General features: G+C 52.3%; 1 protein-coding gene across 4 annotated transcripts in view; it reads left to right on the plus strand.

Annotated features, from left to right (window-relative positions):
- MYO18B (myosin XVIIIB) overlaps window positions 1-18,722 on the plus strand; it is a 128,996-nt gene that overhangs the window by 38,486 nt on the left and 71,788 nt on the right. For all 4 annotated transcript variants that reach the window (XM_054996169.1, XM_054996167.1, XM_054996168.1 and 1 more), the window contains 6 exons: window positions 2,895-3,068; window positions 6,930-7,020; window positions 10,730-10,922; window positions 11,824-11,904; window positions 13,354-13,498; window positions 15,123-15,282. In XM_054996169.1, coding sequence (XP_054852144.1) covers window positions 2,895-3,068; window positions 6,930-7,020; window positions 10,730-10,922; window positions 11,824-11,904; window positions 13,354-13,498; window positions 15,123-15,282 — 844 coding nt within the window. The remainder of the gene's footprint in view (window positions 1-2,894; window positions 3,069-6,929; window positions 7,021-10,729; window positions 10,923-11,823; window positions 11,905-13,353; window positions 13,499-15,122; window positions 15,283-18,722) is intronic.

Below are 18,722 nucleotides of genomic sequence, written 5' to 3' on the forward strand. Positions count from 1 at the left end.
TTTATTAAAAGTTTTATGCAAACCTAAAAAACTACAATTACACACATATTAACAAAACAGACAAAAACAACGAATCAATATATAAAAACATACATAATACAGAAAAAAACAAAAAACAATCTAAACTAAAAGGTTTCAGATTTTCTCCAAAACAAATATTCATTTCCTGTCAATCTACACTTTCTCTAAGTAATGATTAACAACTCTTTTTTCTAGTGTCAAAATCCCTTAATCCATAAATCATCAAATTGTTGTTATCTGTTTCGTATAAATAGTCTATGAAGGGTTTCCATTCATCAACAAATGAACTTAATTGACTTTTTTCTAATCAGTGAAGTAAGCTTTGCCATCTCAGCATTTTATATAAATTATTTTCATGGCCAAGACTTTTGAGGCAGAGTGCAGAAAAAATGCATGGTAAAAATACATCCTTGAAAAACTTTTAAAATCAAAAATAACAATCCCCTCTCAACGGGGTTGCCTCTTCTGGGCTGGGAGATTTGGGGGGAAACCTGGGGAGGGCAGGGCCTGTGGAGGAGGGGGGGCCCTCAGCGGAATATAACGCTGCAGAGTCCACCCTCCGAAGCAGCCATTTTCTCCAGGGGAACCGATCACTGTGATCGGGTGATCAGTTGTAAACCTGAGAGGTCCCCAGGCCCCACCCTCAGGCTGGCAACCGATCTCCTAAACTCAGTAATTCTGTACAACAGGCAAGCAATAAAAACTGCGGTTGAGCAATGAAAACTACAGCATAACATTTTAACAGCCGCTCAGAATAACTTCAGCAGCAGATAATTTTTTTAAAAGTTTGCAGCCAGCAAAGAAGCATAACCTTATGTAGCAGGTGAGATCAATCAGTGCCACGAGGTCATGAAACCTAAGAGGTATTTAAAAACACGGGCCCCTTCAGAGGTGGCGCCTTGTGCCTCTGGAGTGCCCTCCCCCTTGAGGTGCAGCTGGTGGCACCTGTGCCGCTCCCTTTCAGGCGCCAGGCAAAACGAGGGTTTTTTAATCTTTTTAGGTGGTTTATGGTCCACTTTGGGTCTGAAGTCTGTTTTATGGATGTCTTTATGCTGTTTTTATGTCTGTGGCAGCATTGTTTTGGTTTTATATTGGTAATTGAGAAGGATTTATGGAGTTTTTACTTGTTAGCTGCCTGAAGCGTTTAAAAGGCTGCAGAGAGCTGCTTTAGCTCAAAGCAAAATCCAAACCCAGACAGCTGTCCTTTATTCAGATGAGATGCAATGACACAAAACAGCGTGCGAGCATTTGAGTTCCCTAGCTTCTCCAAGCTGGGCAGCCCTGTTAGTCTGCCTGTGGCAGTAGAAAAGACCAAGAGTCCAGTAGCACCTGTAAGACTAACAAGATTCGTGGTATGGGATGAGCTTTTGTGAGTCACAGCTGTAGCTGAAGAAGTGACCTGTGACTCACGAAAGCTCATACCCTACCATAAATGTTGTTAGTCTTACAGGTGCTACTGGACTCTTGCCCTTTTCTACTGCTAGATTCTCCAGAAAGCTTCCTGTGCTCTTCTTCCAGAAGGACTGCCTCTGCTCTCCTCTCCTCCCGAGGGGACCGCATCCGGGAGAGCTGGAGGCACTGATGGGATTTCTCTGCTGCTGCCCTTTAAAACTGCCAGCGATAGATTTGCTGCATTTTGGCATATAAAAATATGACTCCTGCAGCGTGAAATCGAAGGCGCTGCTCAGAGGTGAAATGAAATCTAATTGCAGCAATCAGTTTATTTCTGCTCTCTGTCTCTTTTATGAATGGCTTCCATCAAGTGGCAGCTAATTAGCTCTGTTGCCTTTCACCTGCACAACCATTCATTGGGAGCGAACCCCCCCCCCCTTCCGTGTTTGAAAGGCATCTGCAGGCCATGTGGCCCTGGGGTCCAGCATTTCTCCTCCTGCTTCTCTCTCCGGAGAGCACCGTGAGCAGCAGCCCCCCCCCCAATTCCACCCCCATAAAGTGCAATGAAAACTAAGCGCTAAACTAGATGTGCAGGTCTTTTTAAGAGTTGAGTCGGGAAACTCAGGTCCTCAGCAGCCACACAGCAGCTGCAGGGAATGGCTTTTTGAAAATAAAGGAGAGCGAAATTGGTCTTGGATCACTACCGTGGGAGGGGGGGTGGCTCCTGCCTTCTCTGCCTCAAGCCATTCTCCTGTGCGGAAACAGCACGGGGCGGAGTTATCGCCTCGTTTTGGCTGCTCCACTGTGCTGTTCCCATGCAGGAAAAGTTTTTTGTGGGGGGGAGGTAGGAGCCCTCCCTCTCTGGTGATGCTGTTCTGAGCCCAAAAAGGCTCTCTTTTATTTTTAACAGCCATTCCTCACAGCTGCTGCGTGGCTGTAGGGAACACAGACCCAGTTCTTCAAAAACCCGCGTGTCTAGTTTGGCCCTGCAGTTTGGTCTGTTTGACATCCCTTACTGCTCTCAGAGCTGTGTGCACTGGGGAGAGGAAAGGGCGGTGCCCAGGGATTTTGTGAAGGAGCGTCCTCCCGCTGTGACTGTTTAGAGCCTCTGGAACGCCTGGGGGGCAGCCGTGGGCCGTGTGGACTAGCAGCGGCCAGGTCCCGGGTATTCCTCCTCCACCACCCCCATGTGTTGGCTGCCCTCAGTGTTCCAGTTCAGATGGCAGAGCTGCTCGCCTGTCTAGCCCCAGGCCTGCCACCAGCAGCTGGGTGCTTCCCCCTCTGGGGAACGGTCTCAAGCTCAGGGGCTGCCCTGTGTCTGTGCTCTGTGTCTTCCTTGCTCGGAGCCAGCAGGTCAACTGAGCACATTTCCTGTCTCTAGGCTTACAGTAGCATGTTGGCTGGGGACAATGCTGGTTGGTCTGTGCCAGGCCCAGGGTCTGTTTCTTCAGAGCTTCCCTCTCCTCCTCCTCTTTGTTCAGTCGGCAGGAAGCAGTTCATGAGGTTCGAGTGGGCCAACAACGCTGCAGAAGTGCTGGGGTGTGAGTTCGAGGAGCTCACCACATCTGTTTTCAAGCACCACCTCAAGCGGATTATCGAGCAAGTCACGTCTGGCTCTAGGGGCCCGCTTGGCCAGGACGAGGATCAGCCAGAGGGTTTGGCACTTCTTCCTCTCTCTGTGTAAAATGTGCATGCAAGTGGCACCTGTCTGAACTGTTTGTCAGCTGGGCCCCCGTCTCTGTTCAGTCCACCGAGGCTGAGGGGCAACTCACACCACCTTTCTGCACGTGGCCAAGAGCCTGCTGCTGTAACTCCCACACTGCAAGGGGCAGCTGCCGCGTTGCCCTTTGCGGGTGCAGAGGCCACATTAGGAAAGCTTGAGATGGGGATGCGGGTAAGAAACCCGGCGTGAATCTCCAGCTCTTGGGCCTGGAAAGGAAGCAAAAAGGTTTCAGGTGGAAGAGCAAGGGCAGACGGGCAGATCCAGCCAAACCAAAGGTTTCATGCAGCCAGCCAAGAGTGGGGGCGGGTGTTACCCCCCCCCCCCCCGCTCTTGGTTCGAATCCTGAAATCTCTGTGTGAACTTAGAACTGTGCACAGCTGCACCCCCGGGGCCATTGCAAGGGATCTTCTGGGACACTTACAGTGATTGGTTGATTGACTCATGTCATTTCTAGTCCGCCTTTCTCACTGAGACTCAAGGCGGATCACACAGGGTGAGATTAGCACAGTCAGTATCAGGAACGTTTCCATAAACCATGCCATGGCGTAAATAGAGGCAGGTGCACAAAGACGCAGCATTAGCAGGAATCCAGTACAACATGGTGGTGAGGTCTCTGGTCCCTCACTCACTCACTCACTCACTCACTCACTCACTCACTCACTCACTCACTCACTCACTCACTCACTCACTCACTCACTCACTCACTCACTCACTCACTCACTCACTCACTCCTTGCATTTTCTCTCCAATGAGGACTCAAAACAGCTTCCCTCCTTCTCCTCTCCTCCATTTTATCCTCACAACAACCCCGTGAGGTAGATCAGGCTGAGTGTGTGCGCCTGGCCTGAGGTCGCCCAGCCAGCGTCCATGGCAGAGAGGGGATTTGATCCTGGATCTGACCCTCCAACCACTGCCCCACGCTGGCTCTGAGTGAGAGCCGTGTGTGTGTGTGTGTGTGTGTCCCTGTTGCTGGACCTCCTTTGTGCCCCTGGGCTGCCGGCGCTCTGTTTGTGGCTCCCTTTTTGTTTTCTCTGTGTTAGCACTTGGGTGGGGGAGGGTGGGGGAGGGGGTGCGGCAGGCACATGCCCAGCTGCCTTAGGGTGAGGAAGCTGGACTTCTCCCTCCTCCTCCTGCTTCTCTTCTGTAACCTGCCCATGTGCTGCCTGTGCCACAGCAGGCAGGCAGGCAGGCAGGCAGGCAGGCAGGCAGGCAACGGGAGTCCAAATCTTTCTGCTTTCTCTTCCAACAATCGGGGCAATCAAAGGTGTGTTTGTAACACTTCTTGTTTTGTTTTGTGCTTAAACACAAAAGGGGGGGGGCTGTTTTAAAATCCTTTTTTCTTTTCAACCCTTTCCAGAAATGAGGCTGGAAGGCAAAGTGCCCAGCCGACTTCTTCTTCTTCGCAAATGGCTCTTTGAATTGCAAATGCCGCGAGGGTTTGGGAAGCAGGGCTCTGGCGTTGCCTGCTGAGAGCTGGAACCAGCCAGCTGTTCCCTGCCAGTTCTTTGGCTGTTTCTCTCTCCCACCCCCCTCTTAATTTTTCTGCTCTGCTCCTTAGTTCTATGCACTGTGATACATCCAATGTTCACGGTCGCAATCTGCCACGAAAGAGCCCAGAAAGCAGTCTGAGAAAGGTACCGCTGATGGTTGGTTTCCTAGCAACTGGCTCAGGTTCCAAGGTTGATACTCGCTTGTAAAATGCTGGAAGAGCTGCCTGAACTACTTCCCCACACGCACTCGCACTCGCCCCCAGTCAGTATTTCCAAGTGCTCCTTTTGAGCGCCCCCCCCCCTGCCCATGGAATCAGGTTAAGGCAGAAGCAGGCGGCTGCTTTGCCAAGCAGGGATGGATGGAGGCACACCCACAGCGAGCTCAAGGGGCAAGAAAATTATGCACTAGATTGGTGGGAAGAGCTGATGAACAGATACATGGGAGTCAACTCCGATGGTTTCCATGTGGTGAGGGGCCTATGTGGTTTCGCTGTAGGTGGTGTAACTGGCTATTGATACTGAGCAGCAACAACGGGGCTTCCATGCGGCAAGTTTCGTTGCAGTGTCCCTTTCTGTAGTCCTCCAAGAGCAGCCAGCCCCATTCCCTTTGGGCCACTGGGGCTTTTCAATTTTTTAAAAAATCAGCAATTGAATATAGTTGTAGTGATATAACATTATACCAATTGTAGCACCTTAAAGACTAACTGTCTAACGGGTTCTCTGAATTCCCAGCTTTCTTTCTTTAAAACAAAAAAGTAAGTCACGGGTTCCTGTCATTGTAGAGGTATGCCTTTCCCCTTATATCTCTGTAATGGAAGGGGCTACAGACTTATTATTTAAAATATTTTTATAACGTTATATCACTATAACCCGAGTTTTTTTGTAAATAAAAAGGGTGCTAGTACTCATATATAAGGTTGTTCTGAATACCACCAATTCTCCTCTCGGGATCTTGGAGGACCCCTCTCCCTCCAAAAAAGGAGCTTGTACTCAGTACCGGTGAGAGTCACACACAAAAAGCCCTGAATATAATAATCAATTGCTGATTTGAAAAAAAACTCCTGTAGGGACAGGGAAAATCGCTGCCACGGGGGTGGGAAAATCCAAACCCCTCCCCCCCCCACACACAGGTGGCAGCCATCCAGACTTTACTGCAATCTTCCCAAGACCTCTCAGTGCAGCAGGCTTGGGAAAGACTGAAGCCAGGGAAGCCCCAGGGTTCTGTGAGTTCAAGGCCGTCTTTTCCTGGCTGGTGTGTGGCTCAGCACCTCTCCCCTCGAAAGCCGGGTGGGAAGGTGAGGTGGCAGCCCACAGGGGTTTTGCAGGAAATTTCTTGGCAGGAAGGTGAAGGCCACTAGCCTAGGATTTTTGTTTACATGCTCCCCCCCCCCTTGACACGTTTTCCACGCTGATTCCTAGCAGAACAAGGGCCAGACAGCGTGCTCTGGCGCTCTCCAGACTGTGTGGAATATAATGCAATACTTCTCCTCCGCTGCCCCGTTGTTTCTCTTCTCTGCTTTTCTTCATCTCAAGATTGGCCAGGAAATTTTTCAGTCTGATGCTAATTTGCAGGTTCCCTGCTGGAGGTGCCCAGGGCCCGATTCAGGGCCAAAATACACGATGTGTGCAACACAAGTCAGATCACGGGTACCTGCCCAGATTCATCATCGCACGTGGACAGAGCACGGCCATTTCTGATAGAGAAAATGGTGTGGGAGACAAGCTGGACGCCCCTCCCTCCAGCCGCATTGAGCAACTCAGCACGTCCAAAGCGAGCTTTAGTGATCCTGTGCGTGGCAACAGCTCGAGTATTTTGGCCCTCAGATTGGGCCCACAGGATGTGGGGACCGGGGTGGCCTGGACCGTTCCCTGCCCCTGCTTGAGAGGCCGGTGGCGGAAAGATCGGGGGGGGGGGTCTCTGGTGTCACGCCAATGTGCAATTTCACTTCTGGTGTGAAACCATGTTCAGGATGGGAGAACCGCATGAGAGAATGCTGAACCCCCCCCCTCCTTGTATGCTGCTCTGGGTCCGGGCCAAATCAAGCTCCACACGCCTCAGAGATGCGCTCCTAGCAGGGAGCTCGAAAAGCAGCCGGAGGGACGGGACGCGTCGTGTGGTTTGGCCCTGAGCCCCAGAGTTCTGCTGAGTCGTGGCTCGTGCAGGTGGCCCCTCCCCTGGTGACTGCTTCTGGCATTTCTGCCTGGATGGCAAAACCGAACTGGCAGCAGGGTGTGGGGTGGGAGCAAAGGCAGAGAGGGAATGTAACACCGCCCGTGTCCTCCTCCTCCTCTCCTCTCTCTAGGCCCCAAGATGACCGGTGTGGAGTGCGTGGAGGGGATGGCGGTAGGACTCTACGAGGAGCTCTTTGCTGCTCTTGTGTCTCTAATCAACAGGTACGAGAAGGGCTTTGCTTGAGGCACATCCCATTTGTAAACACACACGAGTTTGTCATGATCAGCTGAAGCTTTGAGCCAGTTTGGTGTAGTGGTTAAGAGCAGTGGGACTCAAATCTGGAGAGCTGGGTTTGATTCCCTACGCCTCCTCCCCCTGAAGCCAGCTGGGTGACCTTGGCTCAGTCACAGCTCTTCCAGAGCTCTCTCAGCCCCGCCCACCTCACAGGGTGATTATTATGGTGATAATAATAACACACTTTGTAAACAGCTCTGAGTGGGTAGTTATCCTGAAGGGTGGTATATAAATCAAATGTTATTATTATTATATTATTATCGAAGTAGAGGTGGCAACAGAGAGCTAGTAAGGATCAATGCTTTCCTGTCTTTGATGTCCTCCACTCGATACAAATAAAAAAGATGTATTTCAAAAGTTGGAGAACAAAGACCTCAGCTTGTTGCAGTCGAAAAGTTGCTTGCAATGGAGGAAGCAATGGATTCCCATAAGGATTTCCGCCTGGCTCCCTTGGTGATCTCCTTGGCAATAGGAATATACTGCATAGAGGCAGGAATTCAGAACTGCATTTTCCCTTCTAACCTGACATAGCCAGATAATGTCAGATCTGCATAAATCCAACTAATTAGCGGGATTATGAATCCCGGATTACACACCCCTGCCTGGCTCACCAGCACATACATCAGCCCTTGCTCATGCTCTCTCTCTCTCTCTCTCTCTCTCTTTCTCATTTTTCTCCATTTCTTCTCCCAAGAGTTCAAGGTGACACATAAGGTTCCCTTTTTCTTCGTTTTATTCTCATAAAATACACACCCTGTATGGTGTGTCTAGTACCTCTGCGTTACCATGGACATACACAAGTCTTAAAACAGTTGTGCAGAGGTGCTGTGCTGTTGCCCAGTGTGTGAACAATTTATTTATTAAGAAACCCTGCCTGCTTCCGCTCCAGACCTGCTTTGAGGCAGTTCAGAGCAACAAATGGACCCTTCCTTCTGATCCTTCTTTTAAAAAAATTGCCGTTTTGTCTTGGTCTCCCTGTGATGGAGACGTTTCCATGAGGCTTGGCGGGGACCCTGCCCGTCTCACAAGTCATCTTGTAGCCAGTAGGGCAGCCTTGTTGGCTAGCTCACAATCCAGTCCAGGTTTTACCTGCTTTCTGGTCAGAGTCCTTCCTCTTCAGAGTCCTTCCTCTTTCTTCTAGTTCAAAGACTTCCAAAGCAGTTAACATTCCTGGCATGCGGAGGCTCTGGTTAGCCAGGAGTCTTTGTGGATTAGAGCCTTCCAGTGAGAGGGGCTTTCCAGAGTAGCCCCCCCCCCCTCTTCTAGCTGCAGCTTTCAGTGTTGCCATTTGGGCTGCTTCCTGCAGTGACCTTTTTCCGAAGCGCAGCTCCCTATTGCTATCTGAGTAGCTGCAAATACAAAGGGTTTATTTTTCATTTAAAGGGGGGAAGCGGGGAGGAAATCTGTGCCTTGTTGAGAACGGAGGGTGTTTACTTATTAATAATGGATATGACTTTGCAGAATGGAAGTGAAGGTTACCTGCATGTTGAGATTAAGAAGCTGGTTGAGGGAGTCTAATTACAAGTCCCCGTCAGGCTGGCCAGCGTTTGCTTCCTAATGAAAACTTCACTGGGAGATGGAACCCGCGGTGCCAAGCGAAGGGCTTCTGAGGCTCTGCCTGTGAGATGGGAGCTGTAACCCTTTGTCCACCTTCTGTGCCTATTGGGGAAGGGACTCAAGTGTGACTGTGGTGGGGCTGTTGCTGCAGATACTGCTGGGGGGGGCTGGGGGCAGCACTTGGTCCTGAGCTCTCAGCTGCTCTTCCCCCCAGAGCTATGGCCGCTACGGAGGGAGTTATCCACGTGGTGCTCAAACGCGCACTCTTCACAGATTAGGATTTTGGGCTAGAGGCTCTGGCCATAATCGAAGCCCCTTTCTCTCTGCCCCATGTCACTCTTTCCCTGTTTCACGCTGTGCCATCGCTCCCTGTTAATGTAAAGCCTTGTTTTGTATTTTATTTATGTATACTCTGCTTTTCTCCCGATGGGGATCCATGGTGGCTTACTACATCATTCTGTGGTCCTCCATTTTATCCTCACAACAGCCCTGTGAGGTAGGGTAGGCTGAGAGTGTGTGACTGGCCTGTGGTCACCCTATGAGCTTCCATGGTGTGTGTGTGTGGGGGGGGGATTTCAACTGCGATCTCCCAGAACCTAGTCCAACACTAACCATTACATCCCACAGGCTGTCAGAGCTTCTTTCTGGCCCAAATCCAGATCTCTTCCCAAGCACTTGCCTCTCCCGGGTAGGGCTTGTGGGCCTGGCCACCCGCTCCTTCGCATCCCAGCCTCTCCTTCCGCTCGCTTGTGTCTAACAGCAGGGGCGGGTGGGTGCCGGTTCCCCCTTCCTGCTCCAATAATGACTTGAATGCTACCAACCCGATAAACAATATGCTGAGGGTTGGGTAGGTTCTTTCAAAGCAGCGGAACGAGTAAGGCATTTCTGTACTTCTAATTTAAGTCAGAAGCAGGCAACGTTTAAGAGAGCTGAAAATAGCTCTGGACTGCCAACTCGTTTTTTAAAAACAAAAGACTCACCCCCCCACACACACATACAAACACACTGTTTTTGCACATCCCTGTGGGAGAAGGCGGCTGCCAGCCTTGCTCTCTAGGGTTGTGTGTGCTGCTTGGTGTTCTCCAGAAGTGCCAAAGGGCCAGCGGTGGCGTTTTAAGTTTTCCCGCTGCAAGATTTGTTGCTGTCACAAGAATGTTGCTGCTCCCTTTCGAGCTGATGATGGGCTTGCGCTGCCCTTGGCTTCCGCTGCACTTCTGGGATCCCGGGAGACGCTGGGAGAGTTCTGGAGCAAAAGACCTGGAGCCGACCCTTGACGGCTGTCTTGCTTGTGTCCAGAGCCAGGCGGTCCCCCTGCGCCCTGCCCTCCCTCCCAGCAACCGATGGCCGTCAGGCTCTGAGCTGGCCGTCTCCCTTTGCAGTGAGGTTCTTGCTCTTGAGTCTCAGCTTGCAGTCACACACTGTGTGGCTTCTTGCTTTCTTTGGCCCAGCTGTAGGAAGCAACGGCATGACATTTTGTGGAGGGGGCCCTCATGGCTCAGGCTGAGCTTTCGTGTCCTGGGCCCCGCTAGAGCTTGCACCTGCAGTGTAAACAGCTGTTCCTTCCAAGCTCCCTTTTCATGAGTTTTCTGAAGTATTTTGGGGTACACAGGCGAAGTGAGTGATGTGTGGGGGAAGCTGAAGCTCGCTCTGATAGTTTTCTGAATACTGTTTGTGAGCTTCATGTCCTGCCTGCGAGCTTGTGGAGTAAGCCAAGGATGGCCTAAGGGCCAGGGGCTTGGGCATGCCTCTGCCTGCCTGTCTTCTCTGGGCAGAAGGGAGAGGCTGGAGAGGCTTCGACTGAGCATGTGTCCCAAAAAGGCCGGGCTGGAACTACTCATTACACAGCAGCGCCATGATAATTTCAAAGGAGCTTTTTTTTCTTTCCCATGTGCAGCTTCTGGGGCTATTTTAAGGGAGATCTTCATGACCTGGTGGGGAGGGCTTTTTAATTCTTCCTCCTGCTGAAATAGGGAGCCCCAGAGCTTCTTTACCCTCCTCCCCAGTTGGGGAAAAATGGATCCCTCTTGGGTTTTGCAGGCTTTCTCCCAATATCCCATAGTTCTTCCTGTGTTTCCTCAGGTCCTTCTCCTCCAATCATCTCTCCATGGCCTCCGTAATGGTGGTGGACACCCCTGGCTTCTGCAACCCACGGCACCAGAGGGAGGAGAGGGCCGCCACGTTTGAAGAGCTCTGTCGCAACTACACTCAGGATCGGCTGCAGATGCTCTTCTACGAGAGGACCTTTGCGTCTGCACTGAGGAGGTATCAGCAGGTGAGGCCCTGCCTGCATCGTGGACTTCTGGGCAAAGGCAAAGGCAAGGGCGCAAAATGTCTCTACCCTGCCTGGAGGCATCTTGGGTCCCTCAGCACCATTCAAAGGCATGCTCCCTGCAGCAGGAGGACAGGAGGATAAGGCGGAGAAGCATTCGGGCGGCAGCAATTTGTGTCACAAGTGTGGTTTGTTTCCAAGGGAACAGCTCACAAATAAGTAAATACAAACAGAACAGCCAAGTCTAAAAACAGAAGCTCTGGAGGAGATTCCATAGTTCAGGAGCCACTGTTGAAAAGTCCCTGTCGCCAGTCACTGTGCAGTTTTCCTTCAAAGCCGGAGGGTAATCCAGAAATACGAACTGGTGAGCAGGCAGCCCTTTCCGTATCCTGGTACCCGGCTGTCCAGGGCTAGCAGAAGGTGGCACTGGAGACAGGAACAATCCTAAGCAGGTCTGCTCAGAAGGAAGTCCCACTTTATTCAATGGAGATTACTCCCAGGAAAGTATTCTCAGGATTGCAGCCTTCGTTTGGTAAATGCAGAGTCTTCCACTTAGAATCAGATTGGCAAAGCCAAGAGCGACTCCTTTGAATAAGCAAGTGGGCCTTGCAGCCCCCTCTGGTTTTGGAGCTTGTGGGGCATTCCTAGAGCCGCCCCCCCCGCCCCCCCGCCCCCGCCCGTCTCCTGGAGTGAGGGGGAGGCCTGGGCGGAGGTGATCCAGGCTCTGGAGGGGCTGTTAGTGGAAAGATGCTGGAGGGCAAAACTTGGACCAGGAACCTTCGGAATGTCAGTAAGCCACGGAAAAGATGCAGAAGAGGGTTTCTTCTTTTATTCTTTGAAAGGGACGTGTTCGTTTGTTCTCTCACTCAAATGTGAACTCAGCTTGCTCATTAATGTTTTCTAGGAAAATATCGAGGTGGCCTTTGAGCTGCCGGATCTTTCTCCCGCAACTACAGTGGCCATTGTGGATAAAAACTCCTCCAAGGTAAAAAGGGAGGCGGGGGAAAGGAGGGAGTAGGGGCCGCCCTTTTGCTGTTGCCTTGACATCTCTTCTGGTGGCGGGAAGGGATACCCCTGTACCCAGCTCCTCCGTTGAGGGATCTTGTGTCTTCCGCAGGCCATTGCTGTGTTTGTCAGCAAGCTAAATATTTCCCATGGCGGCAAAGGCAGGGCTAAGACACAACGCTCTGATATGTCTGTGGCTGGAACAGAATGGTCACGAATCACTCCTCCCCTTGCAGCCAGCTGGGTGACCTTGGGCTAGTCACAGTTCTCTGGAGCTCTCTCAGCCCCACCCACCTCACAGGGGGATAATAATGATGTACTTTGTAAATCGCTCTGAGTGGGCATTAAGTTATCCTGAAGGGCGGTATATAAATCGGATGTTATTATTATTATTATGATTAATTGCTAATTGTAAGGAGGTGCCTTTCCTTGCTGGGACTCTCTCAGCTGCCATGCTCCCCTGTGCTTGTTCACATGGTGTATACCCAGTGTAGGAAAGGGGTGAAACACAATGAAGGGAAGTGTACACTCTCACACCGCATACAGTCTTTCAAAATAAAAGTAATCAAGTTGATCTAACTCAGCTAAGTAGCAGGTTATGTAGGTTTGTAGCAGGCTCTTTAAAACATGTACAGAGTTCCTTGTAGTGCCAAGATAGCTGAGGAGTCTTTAGTCCCTGTCCGCAGGTCTTGGGGTCTCCAGACGTTACAGTGTTCCAATGTCGGAAGGCATCAATGCAATGGGTTGAGTATCAGGCTAGGATCTGGGAGACCCAGGTTCGAATCCCCACTCTGCCATGGAGGCTTGCAGGGAGAACTTGGACCAGATACGCTCCCCCCCCCAACCCGGACAGCCCGGAAAATCCACAACAACCATCGTTCTCCGGCCGTGAAAGCCTTCGACAATACATCGAAACAATAACATAAATGAGCGTTTGTTTGATGCCCTTGAATGGCGCCCCCAGTCCCTGTGCTGCTGCATGTTGCCTACTGGCAGGGCTGACGGGCCGAGAGGTGGGATTGCTTCTTGCCAGTGGCGACGCAGGCGCTGTCCACTCGGTGCCCACAGCTCTTGCGTGACGACGGCTGAGGTGGCGGGGGCGACGGCAGTGCTTTGTTCATAGCCTGCCTTTCTCACTGTGATCCAGGTGGAAGTTCTTGCTGGGCAAGAGGGAGGAGAAGCAGTTTTTCCTCAGTGACAGAAATGCACACTGAGCGCCTTAAGAAGGCCTCCTTGTGGCAGGAGTGCTGCTTCAGGCGAGGGGTGGGCATCCGTGGAGGGGGCAGCCCGTGGTCCCGCCAGGACTCGTGGGGTTCTGGTTTCTCCCGCAGGGGAGCAGGAGCAGGACCTTTCCTGGGGGGATCTTTGGGAAGTCCCGGCGCCTCCTGTGCCCTGCAGCGCGTGGCACGTCTTCCCCTTCCCCTCCCAGGTTCACATCTCAGCTGGGGGCGCTGAGGATCCGAAGGGCCTGTTCTGGATTCTGGATGAGGAGGCCTTGCTCCACGGCTCCAGCGACAGCGGAGCGCTCGATCGCCTGTGCTCTCACTTTACGGAGGAAGGGACGCCTGAGGAAGGTAAAGCGGGAGGGGGGCTGTCTCACTCTGGGCGGGTGGGCTCGGGGCAGCGGCAGCAGCACCTCTTCACGCTTCAGAGGAGAACGGGGTTTCCGCTCCCTGATGCCAGGCCCGGGGTGTGTTGTGCAAGGCTAGCCGCCTCCGCGACGGCTCTGCTTCCGAAGGCCTCCTAAGAAAGCATAGCAGGATGCAGCCGTTCTCTGGAAAGTGAGATCGTGCCGGCCGTGCACCCCCGGTCTGCCCACATCCAGATTACTTGACTGTACCGTGGTTTGTGCTGGCGCTGCCTTCCCCAGAACGTGGCAGCCAGGCTACTGCCAAGGGCAGGATAGAGCCGGGATCACATCACTGTGGTGCTGACCAGATGGGCACTGGTTGACCATCTGCTTCCGGGCACAATTCAGAGGGCTGGGTCTTACCTTTAAGGCCCTACCTGGCTTGAGAACGTGGTGCCTGAGTGACCACCTCCTTCCATCCTGCCTAGGCTGCCAGTTACGCTCTGTCTCTCTGTGCCTTCGGAGATGAGGTGAGGTGGATGGCAACAAGAGGCAGGGCATTTCAGCAGTGGCACTTGGGCTGTGGAATGCCCTCCCCTGGGAGGCTCGCCCGGGGCCTGCTTTCCTGTCCTTTAGGAGCCAGGCTTGTCGTGGAGGCATCCCACGTTCTCAGCTGTTTTTATGGCCGGCTTCTAGAACGAGGACAGTTTTATGAATATTATTTTATTCTGCTGGGTGTTGTTCTGTGTTGGCTCTTATGCCATTGTTTTGTGTTCATGGCTCATTAGAGATGATTTTATGCTGTTGCTTTTATGAGTTTATTATAATGTTTTTACTTCAGGTGTCTGGAGAGACAGCATGTCTATTTTTAAAATGCTAATTATTACTTTGGCTGTGGTCAGGGCTTTTTTGCAGCTGGAACGCGGTGGAACGGAGTTCCGGCACCTCTTGAAAACGGTCACATGGCTGGTGGCCCCGCCCCCTGATCTCCAGGCAATCTGAACTCCCCTCTGTCTGGAGATCAGGGGGCGGGGCCACCAGCCATGTGACCATTTTCATCGAGGGCTATTTAAACTTTAAAAAACTCCCCCCTTGTTCCAGGTGACCCAAAGTGATGCCATTGTGTGGTCCTGGGAGTGTGCGTGCACTTTGCGCACGCGCATGTGGTACCAGGGGCACTACCTCCCGCCAAGAGTTGCCCCCTGTGCTGGCAACCCACTGAGTTCCACCACCTCTTTTCCCAGAAAAAAAGGCCCTGGCTGTGGTTCAGTGTCTCGTGGCAGTGGCTTCTGTGCAAGACTGGAAAGAGAGGGTGGTGCTTGTAAGCTTTGCAAACTTCAGACATTCGGCTTCCCTGGGTCTTTTAAATGGTGCTTGAAAAAGGCTGGTGGATACAAACTTTGCATTTTGCAGGAGAGGTAGTTAATGGAGAATTGTCAGTGGCAGCCCCCTGGGGAACGTGGTGGCCCCCTAACCTGTTCTACAGCCTGACCTGGTTGATGCTGAGGCAGGTGGTCCTGAAGGAATCATGATTTTTTCAGCAGCGCTTTCCCTACCGCCTGCCGCTGCCCACCGTCTGCTCCCCTCCCCTTGTGTCCACTCATGGTGCTGGTGCCTCCTCCTTGCAGAACCAGGGTCCCTCCGCAAGTGTGAGCAGCCACTGCAGTTCGAGATCTCCCACCAGCTTGGCCAAGACCCCGTCCGTTATGATGCCTCCGGTTGGGTGGCTAAAGCCAAGTGGAACCTCTCGGCACAGAACGCAATCCAGATTCTGCAGCAGTCAAAAATGTAAGTGTTGCCGGGGCAGAGAATTTTGTGTCGGATGCCAGGCCAGGATGGGAATTGCAGGATCGAGGGTGGCCCAGATGAGCATTTGTGGGTTCGCAGCTCACTGCATCAATGATGCAGGACCAGCAGGGGGGAGAGAAGATGAGCAAGCTGGCCTCTTCCCCAAGCTGCCCACGCGCTTACTGTTGACAATTTAGGTGGCACTTTTAGCTTGCCAAGTGCATAACAATCTGTGTGATGATCTGCTGCACAACAACCCTGCAAGGTGGGCTGCTGTGTTCCCCTTTAAGAAACAGGTCAAAAGAGTGTGAGCGGACTGAGGCCACACCTGGATCCTGCAGCGGTGATTGGCCCCAGGGCTTCCTGTTCTCCATCAAGGCTGCAGCTACAGCCTTGCACCGGTGCCCCTGTTGCCCCCAGCTGCCCCTTTTCCGGGGGATGCTGCTTGTGCATGTGCTTGTGCATGGCATAATAAGGAAATGGACTGGTGTGTGTCCACACACACATGACTGTCTCATCACACTGCAGGCTCAGCTTGTTCACCCAGAGTGTGAAGGGAAGGTGGCATTGTGGTCTGGGGCACAGATGGCAGCCAGCAGCAGTCGGTGCTGAAGCCAGGGGATGGCTCCTAGGGTCCCGGTCAAGGGGCCGGCCTGCCCCCAGGCAGACATTTTTGTTTGGGAGTCCTGCTTTGCAAGCGGTTTCCTCCTCCGTGGCTGCCAGCTCCTCCCCCTCCTCCTCTCTGCATAGCCATCATGTGCTTTGTCAATGAGCATTCTTATGTGCTAGGAATAGCATCCCTTCCTTAATGAACAAAGAGCTTTAATTGGAATTGGAATTTGTAAAAGTTTCTCCCTGGGGCTGGAGAGCGGAGTTAAGGGAGAGGGAGGGAGCAGCTCCTTCGGAGGCAGGCTGAGCTGTCTGCGGCTCCAGCTCCTCCTCCTCCTCCCTTCCCATTAATGACTCAAAGAAGACGATGATGGAGCTAAAAACATGTTTATAGCTGTTTGGGAACCAACTGGGGGCTGTAAAGTGCAGGTGATGCCTTCCATAGCTTTTTAAAAATGGAAGAGACTCGGGAGGAGCTGCCAGCCCCGCTGCCTCAGGGTTGCTCAGCCCCCCCCCCCCGCCCCCGGCAGTTTTGGCCCAGTGGGAGTGTGCAAGGGGCCCACGTAGCACAGAGGTGCTGCCTGATCCCCTGATCCACGGACAACACGCCTACGTCTGGAAGAGGCTTGCGGTGACGAAGCCTCCCCGCTTCTCGTTTCTCTTTTCTGTCTGCAGTCCACGTGCTCCCCCCGCTCCACGGTTCCTAGGGCTGCCCCGGCAGTGGCAAGTGACGGGGTGGTTTGGGTGGAACGGCCCGTGCTCACAGAGGGGAGATCGGGGTGTGTGGGGAAAGCTTGCCCTTGCTGGAGCCCTTTGGCCTGAGCTTGCTGGGGGAGTCTGCGGACACCGAAGAGGAGAGCTCTGGCCCCCGAAGCTCCTGCCCTGGAAATCTAGTTGGTCTTTCAAGGGCTCCTGGGCCTGAGCCTTGCTCTGCCAGCGCTGTTGCTGCCTTGCTGCTGAGGCCGGGGGAGCCGGGAGCCCCGTTGGCGAGGTGCTCTCCAAACTGCCAGGAAGAGCAGGCCGTCTGCCCTCTCTGCTGCCACCAAGCTACAAAAGTGATTGCCGCAGGCTTCTGTTTGGTTGCGTCGATCCAATAGGTCCTAGGACGTGACACATTTTTGAGATAAGGAAGGAAGGAAGGCTGGGAAAGCCCTTGGCCGGCTGGTACCCTTCGAGAGCCAGTATTCCGCTCTGGCTGACTGCATTTCATAGAATCAGAGAATCATCGGGTTGGAAGGGACCTCCAGGGTCATCTAGTCCAACCCCCTGCACAATGTAGGAAATTCACTACTACCTACACACACACACCCAGTGACCCCAGCGCCATGACCAGAAGATGGCAAAACACCTCCAGGATCCCTCGCCAAAGACTGCTACGGGTATAAAAGGAGGCTTGGTCTGAGGAGGACATGGGAGCGCTTCAGGCTTATCCTGAATCCGGCCTTTCAGAAGGGCAGATCTAGGATTCGGTTTCATTTTCCCGGCCATGTTGGACGCTCCTCTCCACAGGTCCGGGAGGAAACGTCCGAGCAGCCTGACCGGGCGGTTGACTCGCGAGGGTTAAGCCCCAGGACTCCCAGTGAGGGAGACGGGGTCCGGAGCGCGGCGGGAAGATCCCCCTGAAAGCAATGCAGGGGGTAAATTGCCCGTTTGCTCCAACGGAGGCCGGCAGACTTGCGCAGCACATCGCGTGTCGCCAGGCCATGGAGAACGGCAATAAGCAGATTTAAGGTGAAAACCTGTAAGTAAGCGAATCCCTTCTGATTTCTAAGCGTATGCGAAGGATTGGTGGGAGTTGAAGCTAAGAAGGCGCAGATTTCTTCCCCTTTGTGGAGTTTCGGAACTTAGTTGGCGCCCCCCCCCCTAAGATGGCGACGAAAAAGCAGAGCCCTGCGATGAGTAAATTGGTGATGGCGATGTTACAGGGGAAGGGGGAAACCCTGGAAGAGATGGTCAGACGAGCGGTCTTTGAAGCTATGCAGCCCTTTGTAGCGAAGTTAAATGAAATGGGGCAAAAGGTTGATTCAGTGGAAAGCGAAGTGAAAACCATTAAAGAAACAGCGTCTGGAGCAGAGCAGTCTGCACGCGAGAACGCAGTACTCATGAAAGCAACAAGTAAAGAAGTGAAGCTTTTGGAGAATCAAATAATAGGATTACAAGTGGACCGTGCCCAAACGGTACTGCGTCTTCAGAATGTAAAAGAGGAGCCAAGTGAAAATTTAAAGGATTTGGTGTCGGAACTTTTGGCGTCATTCGCAAAGGCAACTAAAGAAGAGTTAAAAAGCGATATTCTGGAAGTCCGTCGGACATCTTCAAAATATGCAATGAAGCGTCAGCTGCCTCGCGAGATTATTATTGACTTTTCATCTAAGAAGACTCGGGACACCATCTTATATAATTCGTATAATGTGGACTTGGACTATCTGGGCAATAAGGTTAAGATATTGAAGGATGTTCCATTTTTGGCTCGTAAAAGAAGATTTAAATATAAAAGACTTGCGGCTTTCCTGAGGAAATGTGAAGTGAAATACAAATGGTTGTTTCCGGAAGGTATCTGGTTCAGATACAAGGATCAAACCTACAAGATTACATCGGAAGTACAGCTGAGGGACTTTTTGTTTAACCATCAGGAGTTTCAGCAAGAAGAAAGTTCAAAGCCGGAAGGGGAGAGTGGGGGGGGGGGGGAGGAGGGAACGAGCACAGCTATTGTAGCTGCGCAGAGAGAACTGAGACCGAGACGCAGGGGGCGGGGGGGGGAAGAAGACCTGATCCCGAATGTAGTCTGTATTTTATAAGATCTACCAATCTGATAGCATATTAGAAAGTTAACT

This window comes from Eublepharis macularius, chromosome 13, assembly GCF_028583425.1.
Source record: "Eublepharis macularius isolate TG4126 chromosome 13, MPM_Emac_v1.0, whole genome shotgun sequence".
Taxonomy (NCBI): Eukaryota; Metazoa; Chordata; class Lepidosauria; order Squamata; family Eublepharidae; genus Eublepharis; species Eublepharis macularius.